Source organism: Misgurnus anguillicaudatus, chromosome 7 (assembly GCF_027580225.2).
Source record: "Misgurnus anguillicaudatus chromosome 7, ASM2758022v2, whole genome shotgun sequence".
In the NCBI taxonomy this organism is placed as follows: Eukaryota; Metazoa; Chordata; class Actinopteri; order Cypriniformes; family Cobitidae; genus Misgurnus; species Misgurnus anguillicaudatus.
This window is the reverse complement of record NC_073343.2, coordinates 2,176,532-2,199,083: the sequence shown is the minus strand read 5'-3', so window position 1 is coordinate 2,199,083 and position 22,552 is coordinate 2,176,532. Positions and strand designations below refer to the sequence as shown.

The 22,552-nt window shown below is 37.1% G+C and overlaps 1 protein-coding gene across 2 annotated transcripts in view; it reads left to right on the top strand.

The window, feature by feature from the left end:
- The first annotated feature begins 1,040 nt into the window (after positions 1 to 1,040).
- Positions 1,041 to 22,552, top strand: part of fam184aa (family with sequence similarity 184 member Aa) — a 42,571-nt gene continuing 21,059 nt past the window's right edge. For both annotated transcript variants that reach the window (XM_055171899.2, XM_055171898.2), the window contains exons 1-9: positions 1,041 to 1,554; positions 3,997 to 4,851; positions 7,279 to 7,414; positions 7,907 to 8,088; positions 10,676 to 10,861; positions 14,712 to 14,834; positions 15,126 to 15,287; positions 18,883 to 19,004; positions 19,384 to 19,534. In XM_055171899.2, the coding sequence (XP_055027874.2) occupies positions 1,369 to 1,554; positions 3,997 to 4,851; positions 7,279 to 7,414; positions 7,907 to 8,088; positions 10,676 to 10,861; positions 14,712 to 14,834; positions 15,126 to 15,287; positions 18,883 to 19,004; positions 19,384 to 19,534 (2,103 nt within the window). In that variant the 5' untranslated portion in view covers positions 1,041 to 1,368. The remainder of the gene's footprint in view (positions 1,555 to 3,996; positions 4,852 to 7,278; positions 7,415 to 7,906; positions 8,089 to 10,675; positions 10,862 to 14,711; positions 14,835 to 15,125; positions 15,288 to 18,882; positions 19,005 to 19,383; positions 19,535 to 22,552) is intronic.

Below are 22,552 nucleotides of genomic sequence, written 5' to 3'. Positions count from 1 at the left end.
GATTTAACTCTGTTTACACTTCTGGCCCTTGGGGTCTATATGACCCCAAAATTGAAAGCATAATTGTAAGAAAAATATACATTTTCAATAATACAAATAATATATAATTTTTTGTTTGTTTACTTCTCATCTGTACAATAAAGCTGTGTTTTGAGAGATTTGAAGTACTTTTGTACCTGTTTACCACTAAATTCCTCAACTTCACCATTGGCTTGCCTGAAAAAGATCACATTTTTATGAAAATTCACATAAATTATGATCTAAATTTGATTTAAATTGTTTTTAGATATTAATATAGGTGTTATGTGTTGAATTCAGCCATCGGTTTTTAGAAAAAAAAAAAACATAAAAAATACTGTTTAGGAATTAAATCATTTCGACCAGCAGATGCCATACTTTTACTGGATATGGACAAATCATTACTTTAGTGATACATTTTGTGAATTTATGTTTATATAAACATTAGAAAGCACATTAAAAATAAATATGATTTCAAATTGTAATTTTTTATAATTTTTGATGCATTACATTAGCTACACAGGTAAAATACAGGCCTATGCTGTTTTAAGGATGTGTCAACTGCGCGTTTAACATTTTATAGGCTAACGCACCAGCCTGCAACGCCTAGCTATATTTTACATTGGCCATCTTATTTCACAAACACTTAAAATAAATCTTGGCATGGCAAACAGGAAAACATCATAGACTGAGTCTGAACCCCTATATTGGGCAGATCCATTTACAAGCTTTTACAGCATAGCGACGCATAAGAAAACGATAGGCCAATGCAATACTAGCTGTCTAAACCGTCAGCATTTTTAAATGAACAAATGATGTATGGTGCTTATTTTGCATTTTAGGCCATAAATTGTGTTTTACAAATTTAATAGTAAATTAATAAGGTACGTAGCCTATATTATGCAGCAGAAATGTTGCTCCAAAAGATATGGTGTGAGGTAACCATGCGCGCGCTCATTACTGAGACTTTACAGATCTGACGTCATCATTTACAACTCTCTCTCTCACTCTCTCTTTCACTCTCTCTCTCTCCTCCGTTCTGCAACTGCCAGCGCGTGTGATGATGCACGAGCGTCCAGCCTATTGTCAAGTACCCGTTCACTAAAAACATAAATAACATGCATTTGCGCGCGTGTTACGCATCGAGAAGCGTTAATATCAGTCGTTCGGAATATTAATTCTCCGTCAATGTTTCGCATACAGCCCTTTTATCGGTTGCTCTTAAACGAAGTGATTGACATGTGGATGAACACCACGGTGGATCTGGATGCATTCATACGGATGACCGGTGTGGTGATGTCGCAGCATCATCCTTAACCAACTCGCAGGGATCTTGTTTCGTAAGTGAAGATGGCGACGGGAACGGGATGGCAGCAACCGTACAGCGCAGCTCCAGGCAACACCGCTCCTGCCTCCGGATCAGGGACCAGTCCATCCTTAACATCCAGCAATCTGCTGTACGAGTCTGCTCTCAGCATGGAGTACACTCAAGATCTGCACCTGAAGATGAGTAAAAAAATAGCACAACTCACTAAGGTTGGTATAATGATCATGTATGATGATAGTGATTGCTTTAGATTTTAGGAAATGTCTCGTAGATGGCAGCAGTTTATTAAAACTTCAATGTTCTGCATGTTGTTTAATCGGTATCCCCCACTGAGAAGATGCCCTACATATTGCAATGTTGCACCGCAGCAACAATCCAGCAAAAATCTGTTTATAATCCTTGATACGATTTGCAAGATGCGTTTAATCTCTGATTAATTTCTAAATAAATAGCATCACAAACACATTTATGTAATAAATGCATGCTTCTTTAATGCAAAGATAACCTGTTATGTTTGGGGTCCCAGAGGCATGATGCATGTGGATAAACAATAATTGTGCAGTTAATCTGTTATTTCCCTATACAAATCTTTTAATATGTTCCCCAAACAAAAGCCAGCAGGCAAATATTTTGATGCTGTAATCCTGTTTTGTCACACAGTAGCACGTTGCAGAAATGTGTCAGGTATCTTTTCACTAGTTTCTGTAACATTGTGGGAAAATGCATTTAAAGGGATAGTTCACCCAAAAATTAAAATTCTGTTATCATTTACTCACCCTCATGTTGTCCTAAAGCTGTATGAGATTTATTTGAACACACACACACACAAAAACATAATTTGATAAATTAAGTTAAAGGATAAGTCAATTTTCTTAAAAAAATCCAGATAATTTACTCACCACCATGTCATCCAAAATGTTGATGTCTTTCTTTGTTCAGTCGAGAAGAAATTATGCTTTTAAAGAAAACATTCCAGGATTTTTCTCACTTTAATGGACTTTAATGGACCACAACACGTAACAATTTTAATGCAGTTTAAAATGGCAGTTTCAAAGGACTCTAAACAATCCCAAATGAGGCATAAGGTTCTTATCTAGCGAAACGATTGTCATTTTTGACAAGAAAAATAAAAAATATGCACTTTTAAACCACAACTTCTCGTCTATCTCGGCCCTGTGACGCGACAGCGCGACCTCACGTAATTGTGTAATGCCGTGGAAAGGTCACGTGTTATGAAACGCACATTTGCAGACCATTTCAAACAATAAACTGACACAAAGACATTAATTAGTATCATTCAACATACAACAATGTTGGAACGGTCCTCTTTCTCAACACTTGTAAACACTGGGGCGTATTTTCGCATACGTCCTCCGCTACCTCTTGTCGTGATGACGTATTGCGTGAGGTCGCACTTGCACGTCACAGGACCGGAGATAGATGAGTTGTGGTTTAAAAGTGCATATTTTTTATTTTTCTTGTGAAAAATGTCAATCGTTTCGCTAGATAAGACCCTTATGGCTTGTTATGAGATGGTTTAGAGTCCTTTGAAACTGCGATTTTAAACTGAATTAAAACTGTTACGTGTTGGGGTCCATTAAAGTTCATTAAAATGAAAAAAATCCTGGAATGTTTTCCTCAAAAAACATAATTTCTTCTCGACTGAACAAAGAAAGACATCAACATTTTGGATGAAATGGTCGTGAGTAAATTATCTGGATTTTTTTTTTTTAAGAAAATGGACTAATCCTTTAAGCACACAGTTTAGGTACCCAGTGATTTCCATAGTAGGAAAAACAAATATAGAAGTCAATGGGTATCGTCAACTGTGTTACACTTTTTTTATCAAAATATCTTTTGCGTTCAATAAAGAAACTTATACAGGTTTAGAACAACATGAGGGTGATTAAATAATGAATTTTCATTTTTGGATGAACTATCCCTTTAAGCAAACCATCAGATCAGAGATGATGCATAGCATTTGTTTATTTTTTTAACCTAGTCGTGGATCTCTTGAGACTCCAAACATAAGTAACGTTACATTTTCCATGATGAGTTCTCTCGGAATAGGAAAACCTGTGACGCATCAACATGACACTTGCCGTAAACGCCAAGTTTATTAAAATCTCTCAGACCCCAAAAACATATAAGTGTTAAATAAATTCAAGTATTTCTTCTCTTCATTAGTAAAAAATAAAGAAGGTGCTTGATTTAAGTGAGCATGAAAGAAAATCCAGTTTTGCAGGTGAGAAATTGCCAGGGAATGTTTTAATAAACTACTTAAGGCTACAATTGTGAAGCACAAATGTCTTACAGTATGTTAATAACATAGGATGCGACATAGAGGAATCAATTAAAGATGAAAAGGAGAACAGCAGTACGAGAGCAGCAAGTGAAGACTGTTTGCTTTGATGTGAAACTCTTAAGTGAAGGGAAAGAGTGTTGTGTTAATGAAATGCTTGACTGAAAAGTGTTTGAACCTGAATGCCTCCAGAAGTGAATTTTAATACAAAACCTGTCCTCTTAAATTATACGTTTGATGATTTAATTTAATAATTTGTTATTTGCACTGTTTAGTATTAGTTTTTTATCTCTGTGTCATGCATTGAGAAGTTTTTCATAGAAGATCTAAAGAACGAAAATTCTTCTAGGTCATTTATGCCCTCAACACAAAAAACGACGAGCATGAAGATGCTATCCAGTCTCTAAAGGAGGCTCATGATGAGGAGGTGCAGCACATCCTGACGGAGACACGGGAGAAGATCTTCCACTACAAGAGCAAGATCGGAGACGAGGCCGACTTGAAACGTCGCCTGCAGTCCCTGGAGGAATCCGTGGAGCTGCACGAACACATGAAACGTCAAGCCCTGGCCGAGTTCGAGATGTATCGCCAGCGCATGGAGGACACGCAGTTGTGCACGGAGGCCCAGCACACGCAACGCGTGGTCTCCATGTCCCGTGAGGTGGAGGACATGCGCCACGAGTTCGAGGAGAAACTGCGCTCCTTCAGCCAGGTGCAGGCTCAGTTCGAGCAGGAGAAACGACGTGCGATGGACGAGCTGAAGTCGTCCCACCGGCTGGAGGTGGAGGAGCTGCTGGAAAGCCAGGAGAACCAGAGCGTGTCTTCCAGCATGGAGCAGGAGAAGCTGGCCGAGCTACACCGTACCGAGTTGGAGTCCCTGATGGAGCGCGTGGAGGAGTTGATGCAAGACAAAGTCCGGCTGGTGGAGGAGTACGAGGCCAAGCTGAGCAAGGCGCAGGCGTTTTACGAACGTGAGCTGGAGGCCATGAGGCGAACGCAGCAGCTCACGACAGAAAACCTGCTGGCCTGGAAGAGGACGGAGGTGGAACTAAGAAAGGAGTTTCAGGTGCAGGAAGGTGCGCTCCAGAGGACGCTTTGCAAGCTCCGCTCTGAATTACACAGAGCTCAGGAGGAGGCGCGAGAGAGCAGAGACAAAACCAACAGACTGCAGGCGTCTCTCAACAACGCAGAGGTCACAATCACGGTACTGTATGAATTGCAACATATTCCTTGAACAGAGCTTCAGACTTTTCTTTTGAAATTTGAAGGCCACATTAAGTCTGTCTTTGGGCTACTTTTCAGACGTCTTTGGCAAGATTTTATTCTTTTGCCCTTGTCGCATAGCCAGACGTTCAATCTTAAAAATGAAAAATCACTTTCAATGTGAATTATTAAATACAATGAAAAACTAAACAAAGAGTAAGAAAATAATTGTATACAAAGGGTGAGATTTGTGAAAAAATGTGAGGGGGGATGTTTTTCAAATATTTTTATTTATAAGGAAAAAAAATTAATGAACAACGCTTATTAGGCTTATTAGGGTGGTCCTTATAATGGGTCAATTTTTTTTAAATGTTATACTCTAACCCCTTAAATGTGTTAAGATATCAATAAAAACACACTGTGCAAAATGTTGAATGTTCCTACAATATCTAGAGGTTTTTCAAAGCCTTTTAATTTTTCCGAATTCACATATTTTTTGCAAAAACTGTACCATTTAAAAACGCATAAAACTTGCTTCTTGGAGGGTAACTTTGTTCCAGTTATTTCAGTCTCTTCTGATCTGAGTAACCATATAGCAGACTTGCTTCGTGTTGCTTCCGCCATTGTCTCAGTATATATTGTCTATTCACACTGAAGCTTTCATGCTTTGAAAGACATATCATCACAACTAAAACAGGAGTTTTAATTGCATTAAGCATGGTCAAATAAGTCCATTGCTGCCATTAGGAAAAATAATTAAACAATTATACATGCTAACACAAAGTATCACATAACACGCAAATGTGTTAAACTTGAGCAACCTCTAAATATTAATTAATATTTAAAAAAAAAAAAATTTTTATTTAAACATATTGGTGGGGTGAGAGCATGAACTTTTAAAAGTTGAAAAATAAGGACCACCCTAGGGCTTATATTGATTAATAATTATAATATTTAATAGAAAATGCAATGCACAACATACTATTAGTAACAATAAATAGGCTATCTATTTATGCCTACTTAGACAAGACATCAGACTAAGAAAAAAGTCTGTTTGATGACAGACCTGTTTTTTGCTTTCCTGTTTTATCCTGGCAGTTCCCCACGATTCTAACGATGGTAGTTTCTGTTGTCCCACCGGAAAGAAAAAAAATAGTTAATCAGAGACAGGTATATAAAGACCAGGGGGGGGGGGGTGATCCCCCCATCACCCCAGCAAATCGCACGCTCTACAGAAACTTTTATGTTTGTGTTTTAGAAGCCTAGAACAGTGGTCTCCAACATGGTGCCCGCCTGTGAATTGCCCGCCAAAGCACATTCTATTCTCAATTTTAATATTTATTTATTACATATTTTTATATTGGCTTCCCTGCTGAAAAAAACAATAAAACCATTACAGAAATGTATAATGGTTTCCATTAAAATACCAATAGGAACCATTAGCTTTTACCATTAAAACCACTACACTGTAGTGTTTTGGGCCATATTCCATTAGAACCAATACATATTCCATTAGAACCAATACATACCATTAGAGACTAACAAAAAAAACAATACACTGTAGTGTGTTTTAGGCCATATTCCATTAGAACCAATACATATTCCATTAGAACCAATACATACCATTAGAGACTAACAAAAACCAATACACTGTAGTGTGTTTTGGGCCATATTCCATTAGACCCAATACAATTGCCAATAAAACCATTAGAATTTTCTGTAATGTTTTTATTGTTTTTTTCAGCAGGGTTGGCTTCTTTTATGTGTTTACATTTTAAACAATAATAAAACCTATCCCGCCATTGACGACTCGATATAACTCGTCAATTAACTTCCGCAACTTATACAACCCGGAAGTAGCGCGTCAAGTTAAAGAGAAAGAACTCCGTGTATGTTTTAAACATCGCTCTGCATCTGATCTCTATCAAAAGTCCTTCACAAAAATGTAATTATCTGCGCTTTTTGCTCAAAAATTGAGTGTTTTTGAAGAAACCTACCCATATTTGAGAGGTGATAAAGAGAGAACTAATGAAGGTTTTTTTTTTAAAGGAGAGGGTCTGTTCTTTCATTTGATATAATAAATCTAAATATTATTGTTTGTTTATATATTTAAAGAAGAAAATTTTGGCAACTTTTTTTAAAAACGCCGGCAGGGAAAGAGTTAACAAGTTAAAAAAAATCAAGTAAAACAAAAAAAAAATTGAGTAGACTTAATCAAAAAAGTAGCCCTTCAGATTGTTTAATCCATTTTGGTAGCCCTTGCTCACAAAAAGGTTGGAGACCACTGCCCTAGAAGCTAAAACACCCAGAAGAATCACCAATAAACTGTGCTGGAGAGTTACAGTTTACATGAGCAGAAAAGATAAATGACAAAAAAACTAAAATTGTTTTAAAAAATCAGTTTAAAGGTTTTCTTCTCTTTTGGCAGGAGTTACACAAGCAGCTTGAGGAGGCCATACAGGACGGAGAGATTTGGGTGATGCAGCTTAAGGACACAGAATATGAGCTGGATGGAAGCCGAGATCGAGTTCAGCAGCAGGCCAATGAAATTCTTCACAAAGCCAGTGAGAATAATGTCATGGCCAAATTACATTTTTCGACCTTGTATGAGAGCGAATAACTCAGGCTGCAGTTTTGGTGGTTTTAGAGAGATTGCAGTATCACGATTGAAGCTTGACAGGGCTGTGGTCAGACAGCATGGCCACTGACCGCCCACAGTCTGTTTATTGACCATCTGATGTGTAGTGCACAAAAATTGCCAATTACTGGCTGAAATCGGCCAGTTCCAGTCTGATGGCTGGCTTTACGTAACTCACCGAATTGATGCGGTGAGCACTTGTGAGCCAGAACAAATCACTTGATTTGCTAAAGTCTTGCAAAGTTCGTTTTTGGCATTAAAAACAAATCGATGTCAAAATGGAATTCTGTGTTCCACTTGAATTGTGATTTGTAGACCAGCCACAAGTCAAACGTGTGAATTTTTAATTATTGGAGAGGTGTTAATCTAATCATCAATATTGCCAAAGATAAATTCGGCTATATTTTATCATCTACAGGTCAAATAGGCTCTCTTCAAGCGACTCAAATGAGTCATGAGGCGACTATCAGGGACCTGGGCTCCGAGCAGAACCGTCTGAAGGAGAAGATCCTACAGCTGGAGGAAGAGAGAGAGAGACTACAGAAACAGATTCAAACACTTGAAGAACAACAACACCAGAAGATTCTCAATCTAGAGAAGGTAAAACATCAACAATTATTCTTCCTTCACCTTGGGTTTTCTTACATGGAAGTCACCGCCATAGATATGTATAAAGGCTAGATGTCTCGCTCGTGCTGCTGGCCAATTGAGTGGAACGTCCGCATTTGGCGGCCATCCCACCACAGGCAGCCCGCTCACTCACAGCACTGAGCTCTAATGGTGCAGGTACCTCCAAATGACCACAACTTGCTCAACTTTCTACCGATTTTCAAACGGTTTGGTCTGTTATAAACATCAAAGATGTACCTATGACACTGCATACTTATACAAAAAAAAAAATAATGAAACATGTTAAAGCATCCAGAATTATAGCCACGTTAATACCGTTTGTAAGAAACCAACCCGTTCGAAAATCGGTAGAAAACCAAGCAAGTTATGGTCATTTAAAATCACCTGCACCATTAAAAATCAATGCTACGAGTGAGCGAGCTGCCCGTGGCAAGATGGCCGCCAGTTGATGATGTTAGAGACTCCGCTGTAACACATCTAGCCTTTATACATATCTATGGTCACCGCCATGTTTCTACAGTAGCCCTACTCAGACAATTAATGTTTGTCCTGTGGAGGCTACCATAGCTTCTCTATGCGTTTTCGAAAGGGAGTGGTGACCTGTGAACTGAGCCGTTGGTTGCAACTGGTCTCACTGCTAGATGCCGCTAAAATCTACACAGTGGACCTTTAAAAGCAAGCTATGACATTTTTCAAATACTTTCTTTCGTGCAAGCTTAAAGCACAAAAACAACTATAAGTACAGTTTTATTGTGTAAACTTTTTGCCGCTTTCAACATTACGTTATTTGTTTCAGCGTTCTGATGTGATTGACTCAACTATAGATTCAGCCATTGTATGTTTAGGCCGAAACTATCTGTTGGCTGTAGGGTTGGGAATAGGAAAATCAATTCCAATTCTGGAATCAGATTCTTATTATAAAATTAAAATTTCTTCTTATCAATTCCTGCATTCGTATTTTAAGATAGCCCTGTTTTTTCTTTTATGTTATCTCTGAAGCCAGACCTGCAGCAGTTTACTCCGAGACCTTTGTACTCACGTCCATTTTTTTTTTAACGTAACCTAAATCAAGTTAATGTACCTGTTTGTGTGACCCCTGCATTTACAACCTGATATCTTATTTGAACAGTTGGATTGAAAAGTAATGATTGTTTATACTACAGAAACCATAATTTAACTATGGTTAATGTAATAAAACTAGACTCTAAAAATGTTGAGTTATTTTTAACAGAAAAAGGGATAAACCCAGCCCCTTCGGTTGTAATTTAACCTACACACTGCAAAAAAATGACTTTCTTAGTTTTTAGTAAAAATATCTTTATTCTTAAATCAAAATGCATTTTCTTGATGAGCAAAATGACCTAAAAAAAATAAGTCTAGTTTTAGACCAAAAAAATATAAAATTTAAGTGAATTTGTGCTTAAAACAAGAAAAAAAATATGCCAATGGGGTAAGCAATCAATTTTCAGTAAATTAAGTGTTTAAGAAAAAAGTTAAAGATATTTTTACCCCATTGGAAGACTTTTTTATTTGTTTTATTCACAAATTCACTCAAATTTAATAGACTTATTTTTTAGGTTGTTTTGCTCATCAAGAAAATGCATCTTGATTTAAGAATTTTTAGATATATGTACTTAAAGGGACACTCCACTTTTTTGAAAATATGCTAATTTTCCAGCCCCCCTAGAGTTAAACACTTGATTTTTACCGTTTTGGTATCCATTCAGCTGATCTCCAGGTCTGGCGGTACCACTTTTAGCATAGCTTAGCGCAATCCATTGAATGTGATTAGACCATTAGCATCGTCTAAAAAATAACCAAAGAGTTTCAATATTTTTCCTATTTAAATTTTGACTCTTCTGTAGTTACATTGTGTACTAAGACCGACGGAAAATTAAAAGTTTTTTTTTAACATGATTGCAACAGGCGCACTGATATTGAAAGATACTAAGGGGACTATTTTCGGCTGCTGCGTAATATCATTGTGCCACCTGCAGCCATGTTACGCAGCAAAGTCCTTGATTATGACGCCAGAATTAATTTTAATTTTTAAAATGTTATTTTTGCAGTGCAGGTAAGCTGGGTTGATTTAACCAGTATTGAGTCAAATATTAACATTATCTGGGTTCGTTTTATCCAAACATCTGGCCGTGACCCTTTTTTAAAACAACATTGGGTTAAAAATAGCATTTTTTTAGATTCTGGTAATATGATAATACAAATAGTAATCAATCTGATTTTGATGTTATTGCACTAAAATAGCTTACATTAATACAAACCAGAGAGCACATACAAGAGTTCATCACAAAGTGTTTCAAACACATGTTGGGTTATAAGTAGCCCTTTGCTGAGTTGGTTTAACGCAAATGCTGGGTTGTTTCAACCCATGGCTGGGTAACACATTTATTTATAACCCAACATGTTTTCTTTCCAATATTTACCCAGCATTAGGTTAAAAACAACCCAGAGCAAATCCGCCACTGCCTATTGGAAACACTTATCATGGTCTTCAACATGCTATCAGGGATGTTAATGAAGTGCTGTGCTGTTTTGGCAGTCGCTCCGTGAGGAAAAGCAGAACTACGAGATGGAGCTGGCACACGTCAGGGCCAAATACGAGGAGGAAACGTCTCATCTGAAGGAAAGCCATACGGAAGCATTGGAAGAACTACAGGAGAAGCACAGAGACCAACTAGAGAGTGCACGTAACGCTTCAGAGAGAGAGAAGAGCCAGTTACTCAATGTAAGATGTCTCCCTGCCTATGAAATCCAGGCTAAAGTCTCTTAATCTGTTTATAAGAGCATCAAGGTTTGATTTCACTCATAGATTTCAATCTTTGACACGGCCTTGGTCAATATTTAGGATATCAAGGTAATATTTTCACAGAATGTTCTTTACATTATGTGGGGTGAATTAATATAGCTAGGTTTTGACAGGAATAGTCATGTATACAGTACAGTGTTTGCGTGGAGCTAAAAGGGACACTCCACTTTTTTTTTGAAAATATGCTCATTTTCCAGCTCCCCTTAGAGTTAAACATTTACCTTTTTGGAATCCATTCAGCTGATCTCTGTCTGGTGGTACCACTTTTAGCATAGCTTAGCATAGTTCATTGAATCTGATTAGACCATTAGCATCGCGCTCAAAAATAACCAAAGAGTTTGGATATTTTTCCTAGTTAAAACTTACATCGTGTACTAAGATTGACGGAAAATTAAAAGTTGCAATTTTCTAGGCAGATATGGCTAGGACTATACTCTTATTATGACGTAATAACCAAGGACTTTGCTGCTGTAACATGGCTGCAGAAGGTGCAATGATATTACCCAGTGCCCGAAAGTAGTCTCCTCTGCTATTGAAAGTTACTAAGGGGACTATTTTCAGCTGCTGCGTAATATCATTGTGCTTCCTGCAGCCATGTCACAGCAGCAAAGTTCTTGATAATTACGCCAAAATGAGAGTATAGTCCTAACCATATCTGCATAGAAAATCGCTAATTTTTATTTTCCGCCAGTCTTAGTACATGATGTAACTACAAAAGAGTAGGAAAAATTTATAGGAAAAATTTCGAAAATCTTTGGTTATTTTTTGTGCGATGCTAATGGTCTAATCAGATTCAATGGATTATGCTAAGCCATGGGGACTTGTGACTTGGTGACTTGGACTCGAGTCGACTCAAGTCACTTTTTTTGTGACTTGTGACTTGACTTGACAAAAAATAAAATACTTGAGACTTGACTCGGACTTGGAAGTTAAAGACTCGGGACTTGACTTGACTTGAGACACGATGACTTGAATGACTTGAGTGTTAATCACACATGTTTTCAATTTTAATATAAAATAATTATTTTAAAAAATAAAGTTGACCCAGCTGGAGCGCAGGCTGAGAATGGCGTTGTCATGACTAAATCACGTCATTCGTCATGCCCTCTCGTACCTTACGCACACCATGCCCACTTAGATCAGATATCAACATGTCAGCCGGAGGGGTACCGGGATTCATCGCTTTCGGCTTCAACAAGATGGCAAAAGACGAACAGTGCGTTGTAAGACATGCAACATTAAAATCACAGGCAGCCAGACGACAACCTCAAATTTCGTCCGTCATTTAAGAGCCATTCTGCCTAGTAAATGCTTGTCAATTTGTTAATATGTGGTTAGTTGGTAGTTAGCTAATGTAATAATAGCTAAAGTAGCCATCAAATTATACCGTGTTAGGGACAAATGTGGGCAAAATCATTTTGATTTATTTTTTAAAAATACTTCCCTTGTTTTGAGCGGTACGAGACTTGGCTACTTTTTCTAAGTTTGCAACCTGAACACACACACACACACACACACACAGAGAGAGAAAAATGACTCGATTCTAAAATGTTAGGGGAGGTTCACACGTCTTTTGCACGCTCAAGTTCGTATTTCAAATGTAGGCGCGCGAACGGGTGAGACGCGCACGCGGTGGGAGAAATGTAACACAGTTTAATCTTGTACGTAAACTGTGTTTGAGAGAGAGAGAGGGAGGTGTTCAGAGAGAATCCTGTTGGAAGTTAAAGGAATATTCCATTTTCTTAAAAGAAAAATCCAGATAATTTACTCACCACCATGTCATCCAAAATGTTGATGTCTTTCTTTGTTCAGTCGAGAAGAAATTGTGTTTTTTGAGGAAAACATTGCAGGTTTTTTCTCATTTTAATGGACTTTAATAGAGCCCAACATTTAATACTTAACTCAACACTTAACAGTTTTTTTCAACGGAGTTTCAAAGGTCTATAAACGATCCCAAATGAGGAATGAGGGTCTTATCTAGCAAAACAATTGTCATTTTTGACAAGAAAAATAAAAAATATGCTCTTTTAAATCACAACTTTTCGTCTAGGTCCGGTCCAGCGCAACCTAACGTAAATGCGTAGTGACGTAGGGAGGTCAAGTGTTACATATATAAAACGCACATTTGCGGACCATTGTAAACAATAAACTGACACAAAGACATTAATTAGTATCAGTTGACATACAACAACGTAGGAACAGTCCTCTTTCAACACACTTGTAAACACTGAGGCGGAGTTTGGCGTTCGTTCTCTGTGACCTCTTGACGTCATGACGTATTGCGCTGGGTCACGCTGGCGCATCATGACCGGATTTAGACAAGAAGTTGTGCTTTAAAAGTGGATATTTTTTATTTTTCTTGTCAAAAATGACAATCGTTTTGCTAGATAAGACCCTTATGCCTCGTTTGGGATCGTTTAGAGTCCTTTGAAACTCCGTTGAAAAAAACTGTTAAGTGTTAAGTATTAAATGTTGGGCTCTATTAAAGTCCATTAAAATGAGAAAAATCCTGCAATGGTTTCCTCAAAAAACATAATTTCTTCTTGACTGAACAAAGAAAGACATCAACATTTTGGATGACATGGTGGTGAGTAAATTATCTGGATTTTTCTTTTAAGAAAATGGAATATTCCTTTAAGCTGTTATTTGTTTTATGAACTCAATGTTGAAAATTTCAAACATTGATGGCAGAAGTGAAAAATAAATAATTTATAAAGTTACAATTTTGTTTGATTCCATGATGTATTTTACTGAACATGAGTATTTACAATGCAAATCCAAATTATTGTAATTTACTGATAGTTACTTACTGTACATCTTGTCTTTTTACTTTATTAAGATCAGATTCTGCAGGTAAAATTACAATAATAAGGTGACTTGACTTGGACTTGACTTGACCTAGTACAGGACTTGACATAGCCTGTGACTTGACTTGCCCAAGAAAAAAAATACTTGGGACTTACTTGAGACTTTAAGGTTCAGACTTGAGACTTACTTGAGACTTGCACATGTGTGACTTGGTCCCATCTCTGTGCTAAGCTATGCTAAAAGTGGTACCACCAAACCCGAAGATAAGCTGAATGGATTCCAAAAAGATAAAAATCAAATGTTTAACTCTAGGGGAGCTGGTAAATGAGCATATTTTCAAAAAAAGTGGAGTGTTACTTTAATGTCTGGTAAAGAACTGACATTAGTTTCTCTGTAAGTTTTTGCTGTTTTTCACTTGATAGACACTCCCATGTGTTTTGTACACTTCACTATTCTCTGTGTTGTGATTAATAAAAATTAAACATAACATCTTGTAAATGTATTAGAGCTGGGATTTTGGTACGCAAGACCAATTAACTGTATGAATATTCAGTCCAATAGTGCCACAGCATAACCACTGTTCCCAAATCATATTCGGCTCTTGAGAGCAGCACCACTAAATGAAATTTTCCACCGCTCGCTCAAGTGTGTTGATATGCAAACAACCGTTTCTTATTGCAGCGATGACAAAGTGACATTGATATTATTCCCAGTTTTGTAGCTCCACAAAAATGGCTTTCAATCACGATGAATATTGAGACTAATCTACTTGTCATCTTGTGGCAATCATCTCAATTTATTTTTTTGAAAACATTTCCGCGCCCAACAAAGCTTTATCTTCGATGTAATTAAATCGGCTCCATCTGCCAGCGGCAGATTGTCACACTGTCTGGATGTACCTCTTATTTAATTGCTCTGCTGTGGTTCTTCTAATGTTGTCATTTCATTTTTGCTTACGCAGGAGATGAGACAACAGTTTGAGATTCGCCGTCTGTCATTGGAAGAGCAGAGGAACCACCTGCAACAACAATTAGAGACCATACGAGAGGAACTCACTACCAAGCTCAATATGGCCAACCAAGAGGTTTACATCCACCACTTCTTATCAGTCTTATCAATTATATAAACAGATCATTTCCAGAAACTTGTGTAAAAACATTTTCGTAGACTGGGTGCACAGCCGACATAAATCAGCTCACACATTGAGTTTTATGACATCTACTATGCTGCACAGAACCAAAGCCTAAAACCTAAGCTCACTTAAACCTTTCATTATTCTTTTGCTGCCTTGCAAGCACTGCTATTTCCTTCAGGAAATGCAAATCAAGTTGTAATAGTTGTATATGCATTCAGCTGTCATTGTGGCTTATCTCAGGTGGCTCATCTAAAGGATCTCGTGAAAGAGAGTGAAGAAAACCTGGATAGCGCTGAGAGCCACATCTCTTGTCTTAAAGACAGCCAGGAAAAGCTTCTCATCGAGCTAGACGCCACCAGGTCGAGAGTGAGAGAGACGAGCAACCTGCTCACGGATCTACAAGTAAAATCATTTCCTTTTTTGCTCAATTTATTATTTACAACATGCATGAGTAAATCTCTCATTTTGATCGAAGCTAACAATAGAAAATGTATCAGCATTTAAAGGAAAACACCACCGTTTTTCAATATTTTATGTTCTTACCTCAACTTAGATGAATTAATACATACCTATCTTTTTTCAATGCGTGCACTTTTAGGGCTCTATCTTACACCCGGCGCAATGCAGTGCAATGCGCGACGCAAGTGTATTTTGCTAGTTTCCACCCTGCACAATTATAATTTTCACGTTTAGCACCGCGTTGTTTAAATAGCAAATGCATTTGCACCCCCTTTTGCGCCCATGGCCGTTCTGGTCTGAAAACAAGGTGTGTTCAGGCGCATTGTTGGCGCGTTGCTATTTTGAGGCAACTAAAATATGTTTTAGTTTTAGTTATTTAAAGAGCGTTATGGAACGTAGAGTTATAGAATTCTAATGTTGTTCACAAGCTCTGTATTCTGCAGACCACTCTACCCATGTCTTCTTTTAAAAAAATCACTCGCCCCTCCCATCCATAAAGTAGCCTACAGCTGAGCTGACGGGGCATACAAACTATATAGCCTATTGCAACATAGAAATTCTCTGCCCAGGACGTTATTTTCCGCTACTATCCTCGGGCCGGGCCGATATAAGCATATTTTGAATCATTACTTTATTAGCCCAATTGGGGAGAAAGCTATGCCATAATCAGAAATATTATGACTATATTTAGGGCAAAGTAACAAATGTCTCCAAAAAGTTACACAAATTACAAATTACAAAATGATTTGTAAAAGTTACAAAATGCAACGCGAGTCAGGTGCGGAGTCTCCTCTGGCACGCATCACGCACCGGGCATGCTGTGGGGTACAGTATGGTGGAGCTTAAGTGCAACATGGAGTTTGAAGATGTAAAGAAAAAAGAAAAACAGGAGAATTAACTTTGAGCAAGTTTGGAGGAAAGTCGGAGGTATGGAACCAGTTTATGTACACATATGCATTCTCACTGGTCCCAGTAGTTTTTGTTGTCCTTTGGTTAAGTTTTTAATATTTCTAAACTCTAACATAATAACTTTATTGACATTACTCGAGTTAAGGCGATTATAGTGGTCCTTTCAATTCACGGGTTTCATTTAATTCTATTTTTACACGTAAATGTAATATTTGTGTCTTTAAGTTTTGTTTCACTTTGCCATGCCTCCTGCGGTGTAAAAATAAGATATTTTTCGACTTTAAAATTCCAAAATCATGTCCTAAATTGTCGGAATATATTCCAAATGGATTCATTTGAATTTATAGACGTTTTACATTAAAATCGATGCATGGGAATAATTTATATATTTTTTTTGAAATACCTTTTAGATGTCGCATGCATGTTCCTTATTGTACATATATAATTTAGTTCCTTTTGCGTCGTTTTAATAATTTAATTCAACCGTTTATACATTCATTCAATAAAGCACATGTTCTGTAACATTTACAAGTGCGTTAAACACCGCAAAACAATTTGGCTATATTTTTAAATATTTTTGAAAAGATAACGAACTAGAAAATCGATTACTGAACCTAGCTTAGCTTGGACGCATTTTTCCATCGGAATATGTTTAAAATATCAAAATGGGCCAACATATTTTGATTAAAATATATTCTAAAACCATGCTAAATTATTTTAAGAGTAGACCTTCTCATATAGGCCAACCACACTCCACAGTTCATTCTTGTTCGTTTTATATGTGTTTCATTGTTGCATGCACTTTTTACGCATGCAAACTAAAATGCTATTTATATAGTGCGACCATTGTAAATCAATGCGAATCATTGTAAAAATGTATTAGCAATACATGCCTTAATAACTAGTCCTCGGGAATTTTGCGTTCTGTGATTGAAAAAAATCCAAATTTCTCTTTTGGGACATTGCAAAGCTGATAGATAAACTCATTCGGCGTTCAGTATGTGGCTGTGAGTGTGCGTGCTTGTGTGTTATGCTTATGCCTATTACAGCATATCGGCTGAATGCAATCACGTCGTCAAGACAGAATCTGATAGAATCTGGCTAATACACACTGAAATAAATTAAATCATTTTAAAATTACTAAAATTATCCCTCTCTTCATCACACACCCAACATGGCATACAAAATGTCTTTGTACAGAAACAAACCAAAATCAAGAGATTTTTATAAGATATAATTTTACTGTAATCGCTTTTTTAAATCTCTGCCACCCGGGGGTGCTGCAGCACCTGCAGCACCCCCACTTCCCGCGCCCCTGGCCTGGTAAGTAAATAAATGCTTTGCTTTAAACAAATGCATCTGTTTTTAAATGTTTTTTTTTAAATGCTACCTCACGGATTTATTGTATATGATGACTCTGTACCTGCGGATATGGTGAGATGAGAAACATTTTTAAGTAATGCAATGCTTAAAAAAAACTGACGCTGTCCAAGTGCTGAACCTTGCGGAGGGCCGTTTGTAAATTCTTTATCTCCTGTTTGTTACAAATAAAGTATTTTTACAGTACAAACCTTTTCTTACATACTTGTAAATCATTTTTTGATGATATTTTGATAGCCATACATTTAAAGCAATTAAAAGCCTGCTTTTTTACTTCCATGACTAAAAGAAAACGGGTTTTAAATGTTTTAATAAAAAATAACAATTTCAATACAAGTGAAAAACAACACAATTATTTAACATTAAACTGGTGGTCTTCTTCCTCCGCTTAGTTTTTCAGTTTACAAAGTTCGTCATCTAAATAGGGATTAGACATTTTAAAGGGGATGAGAGCTGAGACTCTCATTGGTTTATTGCACGTTACGCCCAAAATACTCCCATTAATCATTATAAAAATCGGACCAACCCTTTTCGACCATGCGCTCGGCGCACAAACCATTTCTCCCGTCGTTAAATTAGCAAAAGTGCATTCGGACACGCCCATTTAGACGTTGCGCTGTGCGCTTTAGACAATGCGCTTAGATCGTTAAAATAGGGCCCTTAATCTTTGTACAGCACTTTGTGAATGAGTTAGCATTTAGCTTAGCCCCATTCATTTCTATGGCTCCAAATAAAAGTTTAATTTTGTGCCACCATACTTACTCATGTAACTACTCATGTAACAGTCTTTAAATAGGGAAAACATGGAAGTGTTTGGTAGCTTCTAAATTTATCCCTGTGTGGATCCTAAGGAATGAATGGGGCTAGGCTAAATGCTAACACATTTACGAGGCGCTGTACAAAGATTAAAAGTGGCGCATTGAAAAAAGATAGATAGCCTATGTATTATATTGTCTAAGTTGATGTAAGAACAGTAATATATTGAAAAACGGTGGTGTTTTCCTTTAAAATAGCTTGTAGGAGGCTATAAACCGAGAGCTGTGTATTCAGTGGGCCAATCACTGCAATAGAAGATGGATAATGGAGCATGGCGAGATGTTAAAAGAAAAATTAAGCCTCATTCAATTTCGAAGGCGCCCAAAACAGCCGCTTTTGTTTTGCACTGAAGCCCGCAAAGATCTCTTCAGCAAACTGTGCTTTCTTTGCTTTTACCGTGATGAATCATTATCCATACTTCACACACCAACAGGAAGAGATAGAGAGCCAAAAACAGCAACACGAAGCCCGGGTCATCGGCATCAAAACGGAGGAGAAGCAGAAAATGGACAAAATCACGGAGGAGCTGGACCTCAAGTGGACCGACGCTCTGAGGTGCTACAGCAAGCGTATGAGTCACATGATGAGTAATTGTACACGGTGCTAAAAATGGAGCTGAGATTTGCATGCCGCATTAAATTGAATAAACTGCGACTGTACAGTGTTTGGTATTTGAGCACACAGTAAATTAAATAATAAATGCTGTAAAACAAAAGCACTCTGTCTTGAATCAATGCCTATCCAACAAATCTTATTCATCCAGCATGCATTTGGATTAAAATATGATTTTAATCTGATCTGCACAACTGTATACAGTCAAAAGAGTTAACTGAAGGTAACTGAGACGTTTGTGCCGCTGTCAATGAGTTAAACAGCTTTAAAATAATGCATCTTTGTGCCCTTTCTTCACCTGTCTCTTTGTTGCATCTCTGAGGGCCGAGCTGAAGGGTCTGCGAGAGGAGCTGACAGCCGAATATCAGGCAGAAAAACAGATGGCCCTCACACAGCTTTCCCAGCAGAGGGACCTGGAGATGATGGCAGCCAGAGAGAGCTGGCAGAGGAAGGTGGAGGACCTTTTGGAACAGGTAACACACAGTTTGAGAGATGACCCCTATTTATCTATCTGTCTATTGTGTCTGTCTGTCTGCCTGCCTTTCTTAATAACTATCATTACAATTGTAGGGGTGTCACGATTCTCCAAATCCTCGATTCGATTACATTTTTTCGATTCTGAGGTCACGATTCGATTTGTACATTTTTATTTTTTGTTTCCCATGTAAAGAGCAGTTCGCGTGGTGTCTCCTGCCTCTGCCATGCTATCTTTTGACTGGCTGTAGCTAGCTAAGTTAGAGGAGGTTGACTCGCAGCACTCAACACGTGTTTTTTTCCCGCTTGGCAAGCTGACCGGACGTGACATCGATGATTCCATTTTTAATGCGAAGTTCGAGGTTTTGATTTAATTTCGATTTAAAATCTAAATCGTGACACCCTTATACAATTGTATCACAATTGCACATAGCATCTGCTGTGCGCCTTTATTTTCCATGATGCTCTGAGTATTTGAGTCTCGGTGACAACCTGCCTCATGTAATCTGTCTTTGTGTTGGTTTAGAGTCACTGACTCTCATGTCATAGACCTACAAAGGACCTTATCGCCAGTATAGGTCAACATTTTCATATAAGAGAAACTTGTTATTTCTTTGTGATCCTATTGGCAAGTAGTTTCTAGATTTAAGCATAACTTCTCTAAAAACAAGATTTTATATCCAATGTAGCTTTGCTTGTCTTTGCTTCGTGTTCCTATTTGTCATGGGTTCGAAATGGGTTAGGTCGCTTATTTGGACAAGAGCGTATATGACAAATGCATAATGTAAATGTACATTTAAATGCAAGTATGTGTGTTGGGACATTTCACAAGACTTTTTTAAGATGTCAAATAAATCTTTGGTGTCCCCACAGTGCGTATGTGAGGTTTTAGCTCCAAATACCATATGGATAATTTATTATGGAATGTTAACCAATTCCCCGCCAGCCATTTTTTGAAAAGTTTCCCGCCAGCATTTTTTTGTGATTTTCACAAAAGTTTAAAACAAAAACTTCCAGGAAAATTTTCTTCTAAAAATATACAAACATACAAATTTATCAAAAAAAGAACAGACCCTCTGCTTTCAAACGAACAATCAAAAAAAAAACGTTTCATCCTATCTATATAAATAAATAAATATATATATATATATATTTATTTTTTATTTATTTTTTGCTTATAAACTCTTTAATATGAGTATTTTTCTTTAAAATAAAATTTTAGCAAAGAAGCTGAAATAATTGCATTTTTATTCAGAACGATTATCAAAACATACACAATATTTCCATATAAGAAAACTTGTTATTTCTTTGTAATCTTATTGGCAAGTAGTTTCTAGATTTAAGCATAAATTCTCTAAAAACAATGTAGCTTTGCTTGTCTTTGCTTCGTGTTCTTATCTGTCATGGGTTCGAAACATTTGTACTGATAAATATAGATTAAATGCACTATAGGTCTCTTTGGACAAGAGCATTTGACAAATGCATATTGTAAATGTATGTTTAAATGCAAGTATGTGTTTTTTAAAGGGGACATTTCACAAGACTTTTTTAAGATGTCAAATAAATCGTTGGTTTCCCCACAGTGCGTATATGAGGTTTTAGCTCAAAATACCATATGGATAATTTATTATAGCATGTTAACTCATTCCCCGCCAGCCTTTTTTTTTTGAAAAGTTGCCCACCAGCAAAGTTTAAAACAGAAACTTCAAGGAAAATTTTCCTCAAAAAATATACAAACATACAAATATATCAAATAAAAGAACAGACCCTCTGCTTTCAAACAAACAATAAACAAACAAAGAAAACGGGGGAAAAAAAAACGTTTCATCCTATATATTTTTTTCTTTGCTTATAAACTCTTAAATATGTTTTTTTTCATCATTTACAAAGCTCATTTACAATGTTTGCATTTGTATTGTTTTACTACTTACACAATTATTTAAAGAATTAGTTCACCCAAAAGTTACAATTTTATCATAAATCACTTACCCCTGTGTCGTTCTAAACCACCAAGTCAAAACACATTTTTAGATAGTTTTGATGAAAACACGCTGCTGACTTGACCTTCTGATGTAGTTACCCTGATGAGAGCTAGTTAAAGGCGGGGTGCATGATTTTTGAGAAACTCTTTGGAAACAGGAGTCATGCCGAGTACCAAATCACACTTGTAGCCAATCGGTGAGTAAGGGGCATGTCTATTAACCGACATAGTTATATTTTTTAGCAAAAAACTGAAATAATTGCATTTTTGTGAAGGAATTTTGTTAGAGATCAGATTCAAACGATTATCAAAACATAAACAGAGTTTAAAATGAGTAAATAACGTTTTGGCTTCAGTTTTTTATAAATTGGGTAAGTGCACCATCTAGTGGATAATCGCAGTTATGCAGATTAACATAAAAATTCATCAGGAAGACTTGTTTATGCAAATGTTTTCTCTTAATTGATGAGATAACTCTCCAATGGCAGGGAAAGAGTTAAAATTGCCACTTTGTAGGTGTGAGCAAAAATGTGCCATTTTTGGGTGCTGATCTCTGCACTAAACGGGTGTGCCGAGGTTGGAAAGCGTTGATTAAAGAGCAGTATTATGGCTTTCTGACATCACAAGGGGAGCCAAATTTCAATGACCTATTTTTTCACATGCTTGCAGAGAATGGTTTACCAAAGCTAAGTTACTGGGTTGATCCTTTTTACATTTTCTAGGTTAGTAGAAGCAATTATAGCACTTAAACATGGAAAAAGTCAGATTTTCATGATATGTCCCCTTTAATAGACATATATTTTACTGGAAAAGAAGGCGACAATACCGAGCTAGTCTGCTTAGACTGTAACTCTAGTGTGGTCCCTCAACCTCACGTAATCCTGTATCTAATAAGTCCCTCAGCAGTGGGTTAAGACAAATCTCAGAGCCGGTTTCAAAGGCAGTATATACTAAAGCTCCAGTGAAACGCTCTCTTCTTTGTTGGCCTCATTTTATTGCCTCCATGTCTATTTTCGGCCTGCGGTGTGGAGCATGC